At 45.5% G+C, this 16,181-nt stretch overlaps 1 protein-coding gene across 1 annotated transcript in view; it reads left to right on the forward strand.

The window, feature by feature from the left end:
* LOC120043916 (calcium/calmodulin-dependent protein kinase kinase 1-like) overlaps positions 1 to 16,181 on the forward strand; it is a 96,053-nt gene that overhangs the window by 8,715 nt on the left and 71,157 nt on the right. The window contains exons 2-3 of the mRNA XM_038988519.1: positions 4,820 to 4,867; positions 13,538 to 13,591. Coding sequence (XP_038844447.1) covers positions 4,820 to 4,867; positions 13,538 to 13,591 — 102 coding nt within the window. The remainder of the gene's footprint in view (positions 1 to 4,819; positions 4,868 to 13,537; positions 13,592 to 16,181) is intronic.

Below are 16,181 nucleotides of genomic sequence, written 5' to 3' on the forward strand. Positions count from 1 at the left end.
CTCTCCCCCCACACTCTCTCCTCACTTCCCAACCACAATGACAGCATCGCCTTCCCACTTTGCAGAAAAAGCATGAGCAGCGTTGTGGCACCAATAAATCTCCCTTCTCTAATTATTGACTCATCACCCGATATTTAGTCAGGGTTGACTAATGTCTATCTCAGCAGGCCACCATCCTCCCGCAGTGCACTTAGGTGTGTGTGTGTGTGTCTCTACGCTCACTGAGGAGTTGGAAGAAGACTATTGATCACTCTCTCCTACAGGGCCACTTCGAGTTGAGGGACAGAACTAAAATGGAGGTGTAGTTTATACCCTTCTCCACCTCCATGCTAAGTAAACTAAGGAAAAGAAAGAGATGGTTTTGTTGCCATACTAGTGATGCAGCAGCAGGCTACGCAGGATGTTTTTTTGGTTGGAGATTCTCTCAGTGAGCTACAGTATTCATAACTGTGTCTAGGTGCGTCCCAAATGACACCCTATTCCCTACATAGTACACTTGTTTCGACCAGTTACTAAATGAGGAACATGATATCCATCCTCCCTGTAAGACATGAGGAGAAATGAGAAATCAATGGACAAGGAGAGGAGGACGAGACGTGTCAAGGGAGAGATGCATGGAAGGAAATGACAGCTCAGCAACTCTCACCCCCGAGAGGGTAGAAGGGAGTGGAGGGATAGGTGGAGTAATAGAGGGAGGGAGGGAGGAATGGCTTTCTGGGTCATCTGATGCAGTAGCCCATCCGTGACAAGGACTTACAAGTTGTGCGTTCCGAGATGGCGTTCTGCACACCACAGTTGTACTGTGCCGTTATTTGCCTGTTTGTGACCTTCGACCTCATTAACAAGCTGTTTTCACCAACTGGACTGCCGCTGACTGGATGTTTTTTGTTTGTTGCACCATTCTCGGTAAACCCTGTGCGTGAAAAGCCCAGGAGGCCAGACATTTTTGAGATACTGGAACCAGTGGTGTAAAGTACTTAATTTAAAGTACTTTAAAGTACTACTAAAGTCATTATTTTGGAGATCTGTGCTTTACTATTGATATTTTTTACAACTTTTACTTTTACTTCACTACATTACTAAAGAAAATAATGTAAATTTTACTCCATACATTTTCCCTCACAGCCAGAAGTACTCGTTACATTTTGAATGGCTAGCAGGACAGGAAAATGCTCAAATTCATGCACTTATCAAGAGAACATCCCTGGTCATCCCTATTGCCTCTTATCTGGCGGACTCACTGAACACAAATGCTAAATATAAGGAATTTGAAATGATTTATACTTTTACTTTTAATACTTACGTATATATTAGCAATTACATTTGCTTTTGATCCTTAAGTATATTTAAAACCAAATACTTTTAGACTTTTACTCAAGTAGTATTTTATATGGGTGACTTTCACTTTTACTTGAGTAATTTTCTATGAAGGTACCTTTTACTTTTACTCAAGTATGACATTTGGGTACTTTTTCCACCACTGACTGGAACTGGCACGCCTGGCACCGATGATCATACAACGCTCAAATGTCACTTAGGTCAGTCGATTTGCCCATTCTAACATTCAATCGAACACTATCTGAATGCCTCGATGCCTGTCTGCCTGCTTTATGTAGCAAGCCACGGCCACGTGACTCACTGTCTGTATGAGTTAACAATTTTAGTGAATGGGGGGGTGTACCTAATAAACTGAGTATATATCATAAGGCCTTTAGTTGAGGGCCTAGTTATACCATTACACAGTGGTGTTAGGAAACCCCTGGTTTATAGGCCACATCTGGCCTGCAAGTCGCATTATGTTGGCTTGCAAAGTGATGTGTAATTCCTATTGGAATCCAGCCAGTGTTAGGATATCCAACAAGTGACATTTTTTATCACCTGCAACCTGCATTCAGACTGACTGCCAGGGTAGGGAAGATTGAATACTGAGACTACCAACAATCATCTAAACTGGAACAACAATCTCAGTAATGGGTGCAATAAGTCCAACTACTAACAGATTAGTTTAGTTAAAAAAAAACTTTTATCTTTGTGTAGCATAACATTAATCAGCCAATCAATGTGCATGGCCGTCATTGTAAAATAAGAATTTGTTCTTAACTGACTTGCCTAGTTAAATAAAAATAAAAACATGCAAAACACATTAAATTAACAATTCTGAAAATCACCCTGCAATACCGCATGTTGGAAAATATGATATATATATGTAGAACTTGCCTTCCTCCCTTCTTGCCTTCCAAAGAATCCTTCTCATCTTCCAAAGAATCATCAAATAACCCTTTCTTCCCAAAAACGCTACTCTGCATGTTAAAGATTCTAGGTAGAACCCTTTGCCTTACAATGAACCGTTGTCTTCCAAAAAGGGTTCTTCAGTTCAAAACAAATCTTGGTAGAGCCCTATCCCTCCGCCAAGAACCGTTTTGGAACCATTTTTTCTAAGCATGTAGGGAGGGGACAGGGCCACTCTGATGATGATGAGGTCATGGAGTAAGTCATTGTGATGTATGAAGACCTGGGTGATTTATTGAGATGTCTTGAGTCATTGTGTGTGTGTGTGTGTGTGTGTGTGTGTGTGTGTGTGTGTGTGTGTGTGTGTGTGTGTGTGTGTGTGTGTGTGTGTGTGTGTGTGTGTGCGTGTGCGTGTGCGTGTTTTTGTATGTGATGATTTAAGTTCTTCAGCATGGCCCAGCTCTTTATCCATCAGCTCAGATACAGTATATACTGCAGTGGAGATGTCACTGAGCATGCGCCAAACAATAGCTGGACCTGGCACAATGGGCTAACAACAGTGTCCGGTTTTTCTTTATCTCTCCCTCTCTGTCCCTCTCTCTTTCGCTCACTCACTTTCACTTCCTGCATCTCACTCCACATACAGTAGCATACCTTACACTCTGTGTCTCACTGTGTGTTTGTGTCTTCATAACTCTTGTAGTACTACGCTTGACTCACACCCTCTCTGGCTCTCCCTATGCAGTGGCACACGCCACTCATCCGCTGTACTGTACAGTACTACACTACCTCACCCTCTGTGCTGTACTACACTACCTCACCCTCTGTGCTGTACTACACTACCTCACCCTCTGTGCTGTACTACACTACCTCACCCTTTGTGCTGTACTACACTACCTCACCCTCTGTGCTGTACTACACTACCTCACCCTTTGTGCTGTACTACACTACCTCACCCTCTGTGCTGTACTACACTACCTCACCCTCTGTGCTGTACTACACTCCCCTCACACTCTGTGCTGTACTACACTACCTCACCCTCTGTGCTGTACTACACTACCTCACCCATTACACGGTAGAACACTCCCCTCTCCCCCTGTGTGTCTGTGGCCTGTAGTGTACAGTAGTTGGTTCCTCTCTACATTTCTTCCCAAGATCCTGCCTTCTAGGGAGTTTTTCCTAGCCACTGTGCTCTTCTGCCTCTGCATTGCTTGCTCTCTTTTGGGGTTTAGGCTGGGTATCTGTTAAGCACTTTGTGACAACTGCTAATGTAAAACGGGCTTAATAAAATAAGTTTGATTCATTGATTGACTGTATCCAGGGCTTAGTTTCAGCCCCAGTCAGTCTGTAAACATGCTCACAGCTCCAGTGCAGAGCCCCAGTTTCAGGGGCCCAAGATCTGGACTGTCTAAGCCTAAACCACAGCTTTCTCACCGTAATGAGGGAACTCCACTCAATCACACAATGTTCTCGCTCTTTCCCTTTCGCTCTTTGTCTCTCTCTATCTCTATCGATCAACCCGACAGAGCAGGCTAGCAACAGCACCCAGTTTAAATCCCCACCTTTCTCATTATTATTCCTTCCTTCTCTCCCTCTTTATTTAAATTTTTATTGGTCTGTCCATCTCTCTCTCTCTCTCTCTCTCTCTCTCTCTCTCTCTCTCTCTCTCTCTCTCTCTCTCTCTCATTAGCAGCTATATAGCGTTTCATTTGTTGGAGGTAAATACAGGTGAATATATTGATAAAAGTCACCTTGTCCTAGAGAAATTTACTCGGTTTTCAAAACATCACACCAGTGTAAGCCTACATGAAACAAGCCCTTAATTGAAGTGTTTCTAAAAATCCCTATGGGAAAAAATGAATGGTGGAAAAATGATTGGAACCATTTCCCTGTTTGACCGCAAGGTTTTATGGGTATTATGCTCTATAAAATAGATCTTAAAATTAAATTCTCTCTCTCTTGATCGACCCGACCCCGAAAGAGCGGTCTAGCTTCCCTCTCCCTTCCTTTCACTATTTTCTGTCTGTCCACCTGTCCATCTGTCCATGTCCTCTCTCTCTCTCTCTCTCTCTCTCTCTCTCTCTCTCTCTCTCTCTCTCTCTCTCTCTCTCTCTCTCTCTCTCTCTCTCTCTCTCTCTCTCTCTCTCTCTCTCTCTCTCTCTCTCTCTCTCTCTCTCTCTCTCTCTCTCTCTCTCTCTCTCTCTCTCTCTCTCTCTCTCTCTCTCTCTCTCTCTCTCTCTCTCTCTCTCTCTCTCTCTCTCTCTCTCTCTCTCTCTCTCTCTCTCTCTCTCTCTCTGCCTTGTCGACTACATGCATTATCAGTGGTTGCTATGGAGCTCCAAGCAGTTTATACAGCACTGTAATGGATGTATGACTGTAAACAGAATTCAGTGGCCGTAGGCATCACTAATAACATCTCTAAAATGAGCTAGTCGGTGGAGAACATATTGTTCATGTATCCAACGCTGTATTTGAGTCATCCAATGTTCTATTTCTCTCCTCAGGTGGATATGGTAGATGGATGAATCATCCTATCTCTTCTTTCATATATTCCGTTTAATGTCATCCCTTTGTTTTCTTCCTCCTGCAGAACTGTATCCAGCTGAACCAGTACAAGCTGAAGAGTGAGATCGGAAAGGTGAGCCTTGAACTAATTCAGAAATGCAGAATACCCTGTCTTCAATCAATCACCTTTCTGATATTTGTACATCATGTTCTTTTACAATTGTGTCCCTGTTGTATCGAACTGTCTCACACTGATTGTGCTGTCTGCTATCATTAGCACTAAATACAAATTAATTTATTCTAATCAATATTATCCCTAAGCAGAATAGCCCATGTTCAATTACCTTATATCAACCCTGTTGGTGGTATCCCTGGCCTCTGTCTGTCTATGTCTGCCTCTTTCTGTGCCTGTGTCTGCCTTTTCAATCAGGATAGACTTATGTAACTATCAGAGAGGACCAATAGATTGAAATAGTACATTCACCATTAGAGGGCATGGCCATCAATACAAGAGGCCCATATTTTAGATTTACAGTAGTAGCTGTTCATTATTCAGTGCATTCGGAAAGTATTCAGACCCCTTGACTTTTTCCACATTTTGTTACGTTACAGGCTTATTCTAAAATTGATTAAATCTTTTTTCAATCTACACACAATACCCCATAATGACAAAGCAAAAACAGGTTTTTAGAAATGTTTGCATATGTATTTAAAAAAAACAACTGAAATCCAATATTTGCATAAGTATTCAGACCCGTTACTCAGAACTTTGTTGAAGCACTTTTAGCAGTGATTACAGCCTCGAGTCTTTTTGGGTATGACGCTACAAGCTTAGCACACTTGTATTTGGGGAGTTTTTACCATTCTTCTCTGCAGATCCTCTCAAGCTCTGTCAGCTTGGTTGGGAAGCGTCGCTGCACAGCTATTCAGGTGTCTCCAGAGATGTTAGATCGGGTTCAAGTCCGGGCTATGGCTGGGCCACTCAAGGACATTCAGAGACTTGTCCCGAAGCCACTCCTGCATTGTCTTGGATGTGTGCTTAGGGTCGTTGTCCTGCTAGAAGGTGAACCTTCGCCCCGGTCTGAGGTCCTGAGCACTCTGGAGCAGGTTTTCATCAAGGATCTCTCTGTACTTTGCTCCGTTCATCTTTCCCTCGATCCGATCTTGGTTTCATCAGACCAGAAAATCTTGTTTCTCATGGTCTGAGAGTCCTTTAAGTGCCTTTTGGCAAAATCCAAGCGGCTGTCATGTGCCTTTTACTGCGGAGTGGCTTCCGTCTGGCCACAATACCATAAAGGCCTAATTGGTGGAGTTCTACAGAGATGGTTGTCCTCTGGAAGGTTCTCCCATCTCCACAGAGGAACTCTGGAGCTCTATCAGAGTGACCATCGGGTTCTTGGTCACGTCCTTGACCAAGGCCCGTCTCCCCCGATTTCTCAGTTTGGCCGGGCGGCCAGCTCGTGGAAGAGTCTTGGTGATTCCAAACTTCTTCCATTTGAGAATGATGAAGGCCACTGGGTTCTTGGGAACATTCAATGTTGCAGAATGTTTTTGGTACCCTTCCCCAGATCTGTGTCTCGACACAATCCTGTTTCAGAGCTCTACGGATAATTCCTTTGACCTCATGGCTTGGTTTTTGCTCTGACATGCACTGTCAACAGTAGGACCTTATATAGACAGGTATGTGCCTTTCCAAATCATGTCCAATCAATTGAATTTACCACAGGTGGACTCCAATCTCAAGTATGATCAATGGAAACAGGAAGCACCTGACCTCAATTTTAAGTCTCATAGCAAAGGGTCTGAATACTAATGTAAGTAAGGTATTTCTGTTTTTTATATATATATATATATATATATATAAATTAGCCAAAATGTCTAAAAACCTGTTTTTGCTTTGTCGTTATGGGGTATTTAATCAAATTGAATCAATATTAGAATAATGCTATAATGTAAGAAAATTTGGGGGGTTTGTCAAGGGGTTTGAATACTTTCAGAATGCAGTGCATATTCAATCAGGTACTAATTGATTGGCACCCTTGATAAAGATGAGCAAAAAAGACTGTATAAAATAAATAATAAGCTTTATTGTATGCAAAACTTTTTTGGGGAAATTTATATTATTTTATACTAGCAAAATTTCTTCGAGAAATATATTTTGTTTAACAAGTAATACATTTTTTCCTCAAAATTATTGCCACCCCTGTTTTCAATACCTTTCAATTCCTCACCTTGCGAGGATAATTGTCACGATCGTCTATGGGTGAGAGAGAGGACCAAGGCGCAGCGTGTGCAAAATACATTCTCTTTTATTTAGAGAAAGGAAAAACACGAAACGAACACTGAATACAAACTAAACAAAACAACAAACGACCGTGAAGCTAAATGACGTAAGTGCAATGACAAGCAACAAACGTTCAACATAGACAATTACCCACAAAACCCCAATGCCTATGACTGCCTTAAATATGGCTCTCAATCAGAGACAATGAACCACAGCTGCCTCTAATTGAGAACCAATCTAGGCAGCCATAGACATACAAACACCTAGACAAGACACTGACCCCTTTACCATACAAAACCCCTAGACAATACAAAAACACATACCTTCCCCATGTCACACCCTGACCTAACTAAAAAACATAAAGAAAACAAAGAATACTAAGGCCAGGGCGTGACAGTACCCCCCCCCCCCCCCCCCCCCCCCCCCAAAGGTGCGGACTCCGACCGCACAACCTGACATTGAAGGGGAGGGTTCGGGGTGGGCCTTATTATGGCGGCGGCTCGGGTGCGGGACGTGGCCCCCACTCCACCATTGTCAATACCCGCTTTGGTAGCGCCTCTGGAGCGGCGACCCTTGTAGCAAGTCCTGGACTGAAGACCATCCCAGAGGGCGCCACCGGGCAGATGGGTAGCTCCGGACTGAGGGGTAGCTCCGGACTGAGGGGTGGCAGCTCCGGACTGAGGGACGGCAGCTCCGGACTGAGGGACGGCAGCTCCGGACTGAGGGACGGCAGCTCCGGACTGAGGGACGGCAGCTCCGGCTGGTCATGGCTGGCTGACGGCTCTGGCTGGTCATGGCTGGCTGACGGCTCTGGCTGGTCATGCCTGGCGGACGGCTCTGGCTGGTCATGGCTGGCGGACGGCTCTGGCTGGTCATGGCTGGCGGACGGCTCTGGCTGGTCATGGCTGGCGGACGGCTCTGGCTGATCCTGGCTGGCGGACGGCTCTGGCTGATCCTGGCTGACGGACGGCTCTGGCTGATCCTGTCTGGCGGAAGGCTCTGGCTGATCCTGTCTGGCGGAAGGCTCTGGCTGCTCCTGTCTGGCGGAAGGCTCTGGCTGCTCATGGCTGGCTGACGGATCTGGCTGCTCATGGCTGGCTGACGGATCTGGCTGCTCATGGCTGGCTGACGGATCTGGCTGCTCATGGCTGGCGGACGGCTCTGGCTGATCCTGTCTGGCGGACGGCTCTAGCGGCTCCTGTCTGGCGGACGGCTCTGAAGGCTCATGGCAGACGGGCGGCTTTGCAGGCTCAGTACAGACGGACAGTTCAGACGGCGTTGGGCAGACGGGCAGTTCAGACGGCGTTGGGCAGACGGGCAGTTCAGACGGCGTTGGGCAGACGGGCAGTTCAGGCGCCGTTGGGCAGACGGGCAGTTCAGGCGCCGTTGGGCAGATGGGCAGTTCAGGCGCCGTTGGGCAAACGGGCAGTTCAGGCGCCGCTGGGCAGACGGGCAGTTCAGGCGCCGCTGGGCAGACGGGCAGTTCAGGCGCCGCTGGGCAGACGGGCAGTTCAGGCGCCGCTGGGCAGACGGGCAGTTCAGGCGCCGCTGGGCAGACGGCAGACTCTGGCCGGCTGAGACGCACTGTAGGCCTGGTGCGTGGTGCCGGAACTGGAGGTACCGGGCTAAAGACACGCACCTTCAGGCTAGTGCGGGGAGAAGGAACAGGGCATACTGGACCCTGGAGACGCACATTAGGCCTAGTGCGTGGTGTAGGCACTGGTGGTAATGGGCTGGAGACACGCACCATAGGGCTAGTGCGTGGAGGAGGCACAGGGCTCTGGAGACGCACAGGAAGCCTGTTGCGTGGTGTAGGCACTGGTGGTACTGGGTTTGGGCGGGGAGGTGGCGCCGGAAATACCGGACCGTACAGGCGTACTGGCTCCCTTGAGCATTGAGCCTGCCCAACCTTACCTGGTTGTATGCTCCCCGTCGCCCGACCAGTGCGGGGAGGTGGAATAACCCGCACCGGGCTATGTAGGCGAACCGGGGACACCATGCGTAAGGCTGGTGCCATGTAAGCCGGCCCGAGGAGACGCACTGGTGGCCAGATGCGTTGGGCCGGCTTCATGACATCCGGCTCAATCCTCAATCTAGCCCTGCCAGTGCGGGGAGGTGGAATAACCCGCACCGGGCTATGAACACGTACAGGAGACACCATGCGCTCTACTGCGTAACACGGTGTCTGCCCGTACTCTCGCTCTCCACGGTAAGTACAGGAAGTATGCGCAGGTCTCCTACCTGACTTCGCCACACTCCCTTTTAGCCCCCCCCCCCCCCCCCAAGAAATTTTTGGGTTGTACTCGCGGGCTTCCAGCCTTGCTTCCGTACTGCCTCCTCATATCGCCTCCTCTCGGCTTTAGCTGCCTCCAGCTCTTCACGAGGGAGGCGATATTCTCCCGGTTGTGCCCAAGGTCCCTTTCCATCCAATATCTCCTCCCATGTCCATGAATCCTTTATGCGCTGCTCCCGTTGCTGCTTTACACGCCGCTTGGTCCGATTCTGGTGGGTAATTCTGTCACGATCGTCTATGGGTGAGAGAGAGGACCAAGGCGCAGCGTGTGCAAAATACATTCTCTTTTATTTAGAGAAAGGAAAACCACGAAACGAACACTGAATACAAACTAAACAAAACAACAAACGACCGTGAAGCTAAATGACGTAAGTGCAATGACAAGCAACAAACGTTCAACATAGACAATTACCCACAAAACCCCAATGCCTATGACTGCCTTAAATATGGCTCTCAATCAGAGACAATGAACCACAGCTGCCTCTAATTGAGAACCAATCTAGGCAGCCATAGACATACAAACACCTAGACATGATACTGACCCCTTTACCATACAAAACCCCTAGACAATACAAAAACACATACCTTCCCCATGTCACACCCTGACCTAACTAAAAAACATAAAGAAAACAAAGAATACTAAGGCCAGGGCGTGACAATAATGGCACTGAGTCTTTTTCTAAAATGTTTTATGAGATTGGAGAACACATTGGGAGGGATCTTAGACCATTACTCCATATAGAATATTTCTAAATCCTTGATATCCTTTGTCTGTGCCTATTGACTACCCATGTCAATTCAAACCACAGGTTTTCAATGCGTCCGGAGACTGAGATGGCCATTGCAAAACGTTAATTTTGTATCAATTAACAATTTCTTTGTGGCTTTTGATATGTGCTTGGGGTTATTGTCTTGCTGTAAGATCCACTTGCAGCCAAGTTGCAGCCTCCTGGCAGAGGCAACCAGGTTTTGGGCTAAAACGTCCTGGTACTTTATGATTCCTCTTTTCCACGCCAATCACACCACTGGTGTGTGTGGCCAAAGAGCTCTATTTTCAGGTCAGATGACATGAAAATAGAGATCTTTGGCCACGCACACCAGTGGTAGGTTTGGCCTTGAAAAGCGTAATCGTATGCAGAAAAGAACCACACATCTATTGTAAAATATGGTGGTGGATCTTTGATATCACAGTAGACCTGATCCAATGGTAGTTTCTCTTTAGGATGATAACCCAGGCTATCTGTACTGTCTCTCCCATATTATGAAAGGCTCTGAATGAGTCACGTTGCTTTGATCAGAACCTGAATCATACAGTATAGCTTGCCCATGAATCACCTCATCCTGCTTTACAACAGAATACAGTATTATGATATAAAAGGTGAAACTGGGGCCTCCCGAGTGGTGTAACCGTCTAAGGCACTGCATCGCAGTGAAAGAGGCGTTACTACAGACCCGGGTTCATTCCCGGGCTGTGCCACAACTGGCCGGGGCCCGGGAGTCCCATAGGACGGCGCAAAATTGGCCCAGCGTCGTCCAGGAGTCGCTCCCTAGCGACTCCTTGTGGCGGGCTGGGTGCCTGTAGGCTGAGCAGTGTTTCCCACGACACATTGGTGAGGCTGGCTTCTTGGTTAAGGAGCTCGGTTAGGCGGGTCATGTTTCGGAGGGCGCATGACTCCTCCTTTGCCTCTCCCGAGCCCGTTGGAGAGTTGCAGCGATGAGACAAGATTTTTTTTAAATTGGGGATAAAAAAGGGGGGAGGAAATAATATATATACAGTGGCAAGAAAAAGTATCTGAATCCTTTGGAATTACCTGGATTTCTGCATAAAGTGGTCATAAAATTGGATCTTCATCTAAGTCACAACAATAGACAAACATAGTGTTCTTAAACTAATAACACACAAGTTATTGTATTTTTCTTGTCTATATTGAATAGATCATTTAAACATTCACAGCGTAGGTTGGGAAAAGTATGTGAACCGTTAGGCTAATGACTTCTCCAAAAGCTAATTGGAGTCAGGGGTCAGCTAACCTGGAGTCCAATCAATGAGCCGAGATTGGAGATGTTCATTAGAGCTGCCTGGCCCTATAATAAAACACTCACAAAATTTGAAGCATGCCTCAAACAAAAGAGATCTCAGAAGACCTAAGATTAAAAATGGTTGACTTGCATAAAGCTGGAAAGGGTTACAAAAGTATCTCTAAAAGCCTTGATGTTCATCAGTCCACGGTAAGAAAAATAGTCTATAAATGGAGAAAGTTCAGCAGTGTTGCTATTCTCCCTAGGAGTGGCCGTCCTGCAAAGATGACTGCAAGAGCACAGCGCAGAATGCTCATTGAGGTTAAGAAGAATCCTAGAGTGTCAGCTAAAGACTTACAGAAATCTCTGGAAAATGGTAAAATCTCTGTTGACAATACGTAAATCACTAAACAAGAATGGTGTTCATGGGAGGACACCATGGAAGAAGCCACTGCTGTCCAAAAAAAACATTGCTGCACGTCTGAAGTTTGCAAAAGAGCACCTGGATGTTCCACAGCGCTACTGGTAAAATATTCTGTAGACAGATTAAAATAATTTAGTGTTGTTTGGAAGGAACAGACAGCACTATGTACACATTTTTTAACAGAAATGCAATGGTTCATTGGATCAGTCTAACACGTTATATACACTGCTGCCATCTAGTGGCCAGAATCTAAATTGCACCTGGGCTGGAATAATACATTAAGGCCTCTCTCTTGCATTTCAAAGATGATATTATCTTTTACCAGATCTAATGTGTTATATTCTCTTACATTAATGTAACATTTCCACAAACTTCAAAGTGTTTCCTTGTTTCCTCAAATGGTATGAAGAATATGCATATCCTTGTGTCATATGTCATTTTAGGCAACAAAAAACAAAAAAAAAGGGGGGGCGGATCCTTATCTTCAAGCTCTGTTAAGTTGGTTGTTGATAATTGCTAGACAGCCATTTTCAAGTCTTGCTATGGATTTTCAAGCCTATTTAAGTCAAAACTGTAACAGGAACATTCAATGTCATCTTGGTAAGCAACTCCAGTGTATATTTGGCGTTGTGTTTTAGGTTATTGTCCTGCTGAAAGGTGAATTTGTCTCCCAGTGTCTGTTGGAAAGCAGACTGAACAAAGTTTTCCTCTAGGATTTTGCCTGTGCTTAACTCTATTCCTATTTTTTATCCTAAAAAACTCAGTAGTCCTTACTGATGACAAGCATAACCATAACATGATGCAGCCACCACCTTGCTTGAAAATATGAAGAGTGGTACTCAGTGACGTGTGGTGTTAGATTTGCCCCAAACTTTGTATTCAGGACAAAAAGTAAATTTCTTTGTCCCATTTTTTTGCAGTATTTCTTTAGTGCCTTATTGCAAACAGGATGCATGTTTTGGAATAGTTTTATTATGTACAGGCTTCCTTCTTTTCACTCTGTCATTTATGTGGAGTAACTACAATGTTGTTGATCCATCCTCAGTTTTCTCCTATCACAGCCATTATTAAACTCTGTAACTGTTTTAAAATCACCATTGGCCTCATGGTGAAATCCCTGAGCGGTTTCCTTCCTCTCCGGCAACTGAGTTAGGAAGGGCACCTGTATCTTTGCAGTGACTGGGTGTATTGACACATTCATAATTAATAACTTCACTATGCTCAAAGGGATATTCAATGTCTGCTTTTTTACACATCTACCAATAGGTGCACTTGTTTGGGAACCATTGGAAAACCTCCCTGGTTTTTGTAGTTGAATCTGTGCTTGAAATTCACTGCTCGAATGCGAGACCTTACAGATAATTGTATATGTGGGGTACAGAGATGGGGTAGTCATTTAAAAATCATGTTAAAACACTATTATTTGACACATATTGAGTCCACACAATTTATTATGTGACTTGTTTTACTCCTGAACTTATTTAGGTTTGCCATAACAAAAGGGTTGAATACTTATTGACTCAAGACATTTTAGCTTTTCATTTTTAATTAATTTGTAAACATTTCTTAAAACATAATTCCACTTTGAAATGATGGAGTATTGTGTGTAGATCAGTGACACAAAATCTCAATGTAATCTATTTTAAATGCAGGCTTTAACACAAGAAAATGTGAACAAAGTCAAGGGATGTGAATACTTTCTGGCACTGTATGTTATTGCATTGAATGATTAAATATGTTCTATTATTGACATCTATCTTTTTCCTCTCCTGTGACTTTGCAGGGCTCCTACGGGGTGGTCAAACTGGCCTACAATGAGGATGACGACAAACACTATGCAAGTGACGTGTGTGTGTGTGTATGTGTGTAGCCCTCTTTCTCCTTCTAAAAGAAGACAATTATGATCCATTAACCATTTTCAGCTCTTTGTAAAGTGGAATGCTTTGTTAGCTTGATAGGTTAATGGCCCAACTCAAGGCTTTTTATGTGTGTGTGTGTGTGTGTGTGTGTGTGTGTGTGTGTGTGTGTGTGTGTGTGTGTGTGTGTGTGTGTGTGTGTGTGTGTGTGTGTGTGTGTGTGTGTGTGTGTGTGTGTGTGTGTGTGTGTGTGTGTGTGTGTGTGTGTGTGTGCGTGTGTCGTGCGTGCATGCACATGTTTGCGGCTCACGTCAGTGGTGTCGATGCAAAGCAATTATGTCAGAGGGAATTGGTTCCCCGTTCCCCATGTTAGTGCTCATACTAGCAGGGAGATGGCCTGTAAATGCATGGACAAATTGCATGTTATTACAGCTTTGTCAGCCCCTCTCCCTTGCATGGTTCACAACAGAGACAGACTGGTCTTATCTGGAGAGAGATAGGGAGGCAGGGGAGAGAGAGATAGAGGGGGGGCAGAGAAAGATAGAGGGGGGTGAGAGCGAGAGAGAAAGGGCGAGAGAGGTAGAGGGGGGGACAGAGAGAGAGGGGGGGTGTGTGAGAACAAGAGATAAGGGGAGATAGAGGTAGAGGTGGACAGAGAGAGAGAGAGGTGTGGGAGAGATATACAGAGGGATGAGAGAAAAGGGAGTAGAGAGGGAGATAGAGGCTTGCTCCTGGCATCGGAGACCTTGCACACACTCTCCTCTGCTCCGCTCCACCCTGGCTGCCGGAGAAGGAGAGATTGTTGACAGAAAGATGGAGATGAGGAGAAGGAGATGGGCACCTGACAGGGTTTAATTCTATTTCCTGGCATTCAAACTTGGCTCCACACTGTATTGATTGGATCTGTGCATCTGTGCCCACAGTGGGAGCTCAGCCCCTACACACAGACACATACACACAGACCAGTGATCTTCACACACACACACACACACACACACACACACACACACACACACACACACACACACACACACACACACACACACACACACACACACACACACACAGAGAGCACAATACCAGTCACCTTATCAACGCAACGGGGAAGGCTTCGATGCAACAGAAATGCCAAATACATATTTTGATTTTGCAACAGATTATTTTGTATTTTAGGATTTTGGTGTCCAGTTTTGCATGCTATAATCGCTTAAACAATCTAGCCAGATTACAAGATCATCTCGGATGTTCTCTCTCTCTGTCTGTGTTTGTGTATGTTTGTGTGTGAGTGTGTGTGAGTGTTTCACTCAGCCCGTGTTGTAATTACAATGCTGACGAAGCTGTTACCTTGTCTCAGCCAACGTGATTGGCAGAGGTCCAGTACCATCGAGGTCTGGCAGTATTAGAGGGACTCGAGCTCTACCAGCCTCCAATCTCTGCAGCGTTCGCTCGTTTCGCATTCTGCTAAAAAAGAGCAGTGAATTAGGAGTATCCCTGGTCCCTGGTTTTGTCTCTGGGGCTCCAGTCTGTTGTTCGGGAGGACGCATGCATGTGTTATTCCCTAGACTACGGGGTGGTGGATACTAGGGTTGCAAAGGGTCGGTAAATTTCCGAACATTTTCCATGGGAAGTTAAGCCCGGGAATTTGGTGAATTTTTCTTTAATTCATCAAAAAAGTTAGCTTATAACAGTGAACCTTTTTTGTGGGATACACATAAGGCAATTCTAGGTCTTGTGGCATATTTTGGTTAAACTATCCCCAATTCAATGGAATTGCAACCCTCTGCATGCACAGTGCATTCTTCCATCACATGTACAGCTGATTCTCACGATCTTGCACACTAATAAGATGCTATTGAGCCCACACTACTACACTGTCTGAGCCAAGGACTACATGCTTTCTGGTAAGTTTTGATTACAATACTGGGTGGGGTGAATATATTTTATTTGACATGCATGATTTTTTGTTAACTAGTTAAATAGTAGCCTACAGCAGAGTGTGTTAAAATTGGGCCTCGCGAGTGGCGCGGTGTTCTAAGGCACTGCATCGCAGTGCTAGCCGTGACACTAGAGATGCTGGGTTTGAGTCCAGGCTCTGTCGCAGCTGGCCGCGACTGGGAGACCCATGGGGTGGCGTACAATTGGCCCAGCGTCGTCCGGGTTAGGGGAGGGTTTGGCCGGCAGGGATGTCCTTGTCCCATCACACACTAGCAACGCCTATGGTGGGCCAGGAGCAGTGCACGCTGTCATGGTCGCCAGGTGTACGGTGTTTTCTCCGACACATTGGTGCGGCTGGCTTCCGGGTTATGTGGGCATTGTGTCAAGAAACAGTGCGGCTTGGTTGGGTTGTGTTTCGGAGGACGCACGGCTCTCGACCTTCACCTCTCCCGAGTCCTTACGGGAGTTGCAGCGATTAGACAAGACTGTAGCTATCAATTGGATACCACGAAATTGGGGAGAAAAAGGGGTAAACATTTTTTTAAATAAATAAAAGTGTGTTTAAATCATAGTTTTTGCTACCATGTGGGTTTTAGTTTGCTTGAGCCTGCTAACTGATGAATGTTAATTCACCTG

The sequence above is a fragment of the Salvelinus namaycush genome, chromosome 3 (assembly GCF_016432855.1).
Source record: "Salvelinus namaycush isolate Seneca chromosome 3, SaNama_1.0, whole genome shotgun sequence".
Taxonomy (NCBI): Eukaryota; Metazoa; Chordata; class Actinopteri; order Salmoniformes; family Salmonidae; genus Salvelinus; species Salvelinus namaycush.